The sequence below is a fragment of the Mastomys coucha genome, unplaced genomic scaffold (genome assembly GCF_008632895.1).
Source record: "Mastomys coucha isolate ucsf_1 unplaced genomic scaffold, UCSF_Mcou_1 pScaffold18, whole genome shotgun sequence".
Classification (NCBI taxonomy): Eukaryota; Metazoa; Chordata; class Mammalia; order Rodentia; family Muridae; genus Mastomys; species Mastomys coucha.
This window is the reverse complement of record NW_022196900.1, coordinates 108,903,972-108,907,856: the sequence shown is the minus strand read 5'-3', so window position 1 is coordinate 108,907,856 and position 3,885 is coordinate 108,903,972. Positions and strand designations below refer to the sequence as shown.

Below are 3,885 nucleotides of genomic sequence, written 5' to 3'. Positions count from 1 at the left end.
CTGTGTTTGTAGATAACTGAGCCTAGCAGTTGTTTCTAAGCAATGCCCACTATCAAATACAGATTGGTTGTGTTTGCTCACAGCTCGCCTCCTACTCCAATTTTCCTGTGTGTACACACAGGACGCCTGGCAGCTTGGACTGTTAAAGGTGGCGCTTTTCATCAGGTGCGGGAGACGGAAGACAAAGGGTTGGTGTGTTCTGCATCTGAATACTCTGGAGGGTAAAGGAGCAAAGGAGTGGCCCATGGGAAGAGCTAGCTCTTAGCTGCAGAGTTGGTGGGACATACACAGACCTGGAATCCCTACTGGGGGAGAGGCAGAAAGGAAGGAAGGAAGGAAGGAAGAAAGAAAGGGATGAGTTCCAAGACTTGTAGGAACTAGAAGTGTCAGAAGCAGAGGAAGGGAGAAAGTAAGAAAGTGGGAAGAGAGGACGGGAGGGAGGAAGAGGGAGAGAATATGAGTCAGTTTAGAAGCAGACATTTATGGCCTTGGTGCCTGTGTAGAATACAGAGTCACTACCAGGGCACGGGACAGAAGAGGCTGAGCAGGTTTGGAGGAGTAAAATGATCATTTGTTTATTAGCTCCTTGGGCAATGCTAGGTGGCAGGTACCGTGACAGGAACAATCTGTTAAGAACAGCCATGAGGTGTAAAAACAAGGCCCTCCTCCCATGAAGCTCACATTCCAGAAAGGGACGAACAGTTTGAATAAAACAATAGAGTGAGTGTAGAAGCCCACGTGAAGTCACCGAAGTCATGTGATCAGGGTGCTGCTAGGGCAACCAGGCAAGTCCCAGCCAGAGCCGGACCTGGAGGTAGGAAGATGTCAGTCTCACTGTGGCAGTGGTCCAGGGTATTTAAGTGGAGAAGAGCGGTCTGGGTAGCTCAAGTCCAAGCATCAGAGCACACAGCACAAAATTCATACTGACAAATACATACCAAATATAGTGCTATTTATAGGAAGATCAAGAACACACAAAACAGTGGGCTGGAAAAGGGCAGGCTGTTTAGGTCAAGTATTCTCCCCCCCCCCCACTTAATCTTAGAGCTGTGAGATATAATATGTAATCTGTATACATGTTTATATATGGAAATATTACAAAATGAAATTCTTTTTTTAAAAAAGATTTATTTATTTATTATATGTAAGTACACTGTAGCTGTCTTCAGACACTCCAGAAAAGGGCATCAGATCTCATTATGGATGGTTGTGATCCACAATATGGTTTCTGGGATTTGAACTCAAGACCTTCACAAGAGCAGTCGGTGCTCTTAACCGCTGAGCCATCTCTCCAGCCCCCCAAAATGAAAGTCTTAAAAAAGATCTGGGGCTCAGGGTAATTATACTCGCAGCCAAGCCGATGACTTGAGTTCAATTCCTGGGACCTGTGAGGCTTGGTGGCTCATGCCTTTAATTCCAGCACCCAGGAGGCAGAAGCAGGCAGATCTGTGAGTTCAAGTCTAGCCTGGTCTACACAGTAAGTTCCAGGACAGCTAGAACTACACAGAGAAACCCTGTCTCAAAAGACAAATCATTTCCTGGGACCCATATGATAGATTGGCAAAACTGACTCCTGTAAGCTGTGCTCTGGTCTTCACGATTGCAGAGTGACATGTGTGAAGCCATGACATCCCCTAAACATACACAATAGAAAACACAAAAAAACAGTTGGATGTGGTAATGTGTGCCTTTAATCTCAGCACTGGAGTCAGAGGCAAGAGGATCAATGTGACTTCGAGGTCATCTTGGTCTACATAGAAAGCTCCAAGCTAACTAACCAGAGCTATATAATGAGCCTATGGTTTTTTTGTTTGTTTGTTTTTTTTAAGACAGGGTTTCTCTGTGTAGCCCTGGTTGTCCTGCAACTCACTCTGTAGACCAGGCTGGCCTCAAACTCAGAAATCTGCCTACCTCTGCCTGCCCGGCGAGTCTATGTCTTCAAACAACAACGAAAATAAACAAACACAGGCCAGGTCTCGTGGCACATATTTTTAATTCTAGCTTTCAGGAGGTAGAGGGAGGTAGATCAAAATGTGAATTAGAGGCCACGCTGGCACTACATGGCAAGTTCCAGGGGGTCCAGGACTGCACTGTAGGGCTGTCTCAAAAACAAAACATATCACACACACATAAATATATTTATCTATTTATTTTTATTTTAAAGAAGAGGCCTGGGGCATAGGGCGTGGTTACGCACGCGTTTCCAGCCTCGGAGAAGGACCAAGCAGCCTCGACCGGTTTGCAGGCCATCCACTTATTATCCTGACCAGTCCAAAGCAGCCAGCATCCCGGGCCTGACCCCGCCCCGCGTTGCACGACCGCCACGCCCACATCCACCTGCCGTCCAATAGGCGTACGGGATACGGGCCCACACCTCCACCGCCTCGCGCCACGTGACGTCACGACCCGGCCTCCGCCACGTGACGGCCGGCCGCGCGGAGCTCGGAGTCGCGGCTGGCAATCGCCGCAGAGGCCGCTGACTGGCCGGCCGCGACGCCGCCCGCGGAGGGAGCCGGGCGCCTGGGCCTCCCGCGCGCATGGGTGCGTCGGCGGCTGCCTGAGGAGGGCAGCGAGGCCGGCGGGGCTCGAGACCTCGCGCGTCCCACGAGCGGCTGCGGCGGGCCGCGGAGCCGGCGCGGCCATGGCGACGGGCACTCAGCAGAAGGAGAACACGCTGCTTCATCTCTTCGCCGGCGGGTGAGTCTCGGCCGGAGCCCCGGCCTTCTCCCCTGCGTGCCTTGGCCTCGGGAATCCGCGTTTCCCGTCTGCCGCGGAAGGGGGTGAAGCCAGGGCGGGCGTCCCCACCGCGGGGTCAGCCCGGCACCGCGGCTGTCCACCCGGCGCGTCCGCGTTCCCATCCCCCACCCACCGGCCGCCTCTCGCCGTATTCTCCTTTTGAACAATTCCTGGCTGGTGTGACTGTCACCGGGGGCGATGGCGCCGAGCCCCTGTGGCTCCAGCCTCCTGGCTTTTCCTGACCACGCTGAGGTCGCTCGTCGCTACCGAGGTGCGGATGCTGGAGGTCCCGGGGTTGCTAGCGCCGGAGGTAACTGCGCTGGGTCAGAGAGCTGCGGGCAGGTGTCGCAGGGCAGCCCGTGGCCTGCCCTGTGGAGTACTGGGGGAACGGATGCTCGTCTGCAGCACGTGGGAGGGTAAATGGGGACCTGGGAAGGTTTGTGTGTGCTAGTCGATCCTAAAGCACCTTTCAGTGATTTTCAGTGGAGGAACTCATTGTGGTAGGAGGATACAGCTAGGAGCTGAATTAACCCCCTAAAAACACAAAAGTTTTTTAAAAATAGGGTTTGTTTTTTTTTGTTTTGTTTTTTTATCCTTTGTCATAGCTGCTAGTGGTTTGGGGCCCTTTTGGGGCTGGTTTTCAAACTCTCTGTGGAGTTGTGTCCCCAGCCGCAGGGTCTTGTGTAAGTAAGTGTAGGGTGTTCTACATAACATGCAGCGTTTTCCCTGTGTTATGTTCACTTGAGAACTATAGCTGCGGCCTGGACCTAAACAGTTCCTTATGCCAGAAAGTACTGCTTGAAGAATTACCCAGAAAGCATCAGAGATGGAAGGGTTTCTGATGGCTTGGTACTTTTACCTGGCAGGCAGGCAGTTTCTCTCTCCAAGCAGATAGTTTTAATGGTTGTTGTACTTAGGCAAGGGGAAATTCTTGTGCGTTCATTTCTGTCAGCCCCTCATTCCTCCCATCCATGTCTTCATTGGTATTACCTTTGAGGGTAAGCCTCAGAAGCCACCCTGAGAGTAAACCACTTTATATAATTGTGTCATCCCTGGGAACTTAAAACCCATTAGGCATATTTTTAAAGCCAAAAGAAATAAGTTTATATTCAATGATTCGATGAGTTGTTTTGTTTGTTTGTTACACTT

The 3,885-nt window shown here is 51.2% G+C and overlaps 1 protein-coding gene across 1 annotated transcript in view; it reads left to right on the top strand.

Annotated features, from left to right (window-relative positions):
• The first annotated feature begins 2,404 nt into the window (after positions 1–2,404).
• Positions 2,405–3,885, top strand: part of Slc25a33 (solute carrier family 25 member 33) — a 35,881-nt gene continuing 34,400 nt past the window's right edge. The window contains exon 1 of the mRNA XM_031379521.1: positions 2,405–2,697. Coding sequence (XP_031235381.1) covers positions 2,642–2,697 — 56 coding nt within the window. The 5' untranslated portion in view covers positions 2,405–2,641. The remainder of the gene's footprint in view (positions 2,698–3,885) is intronic.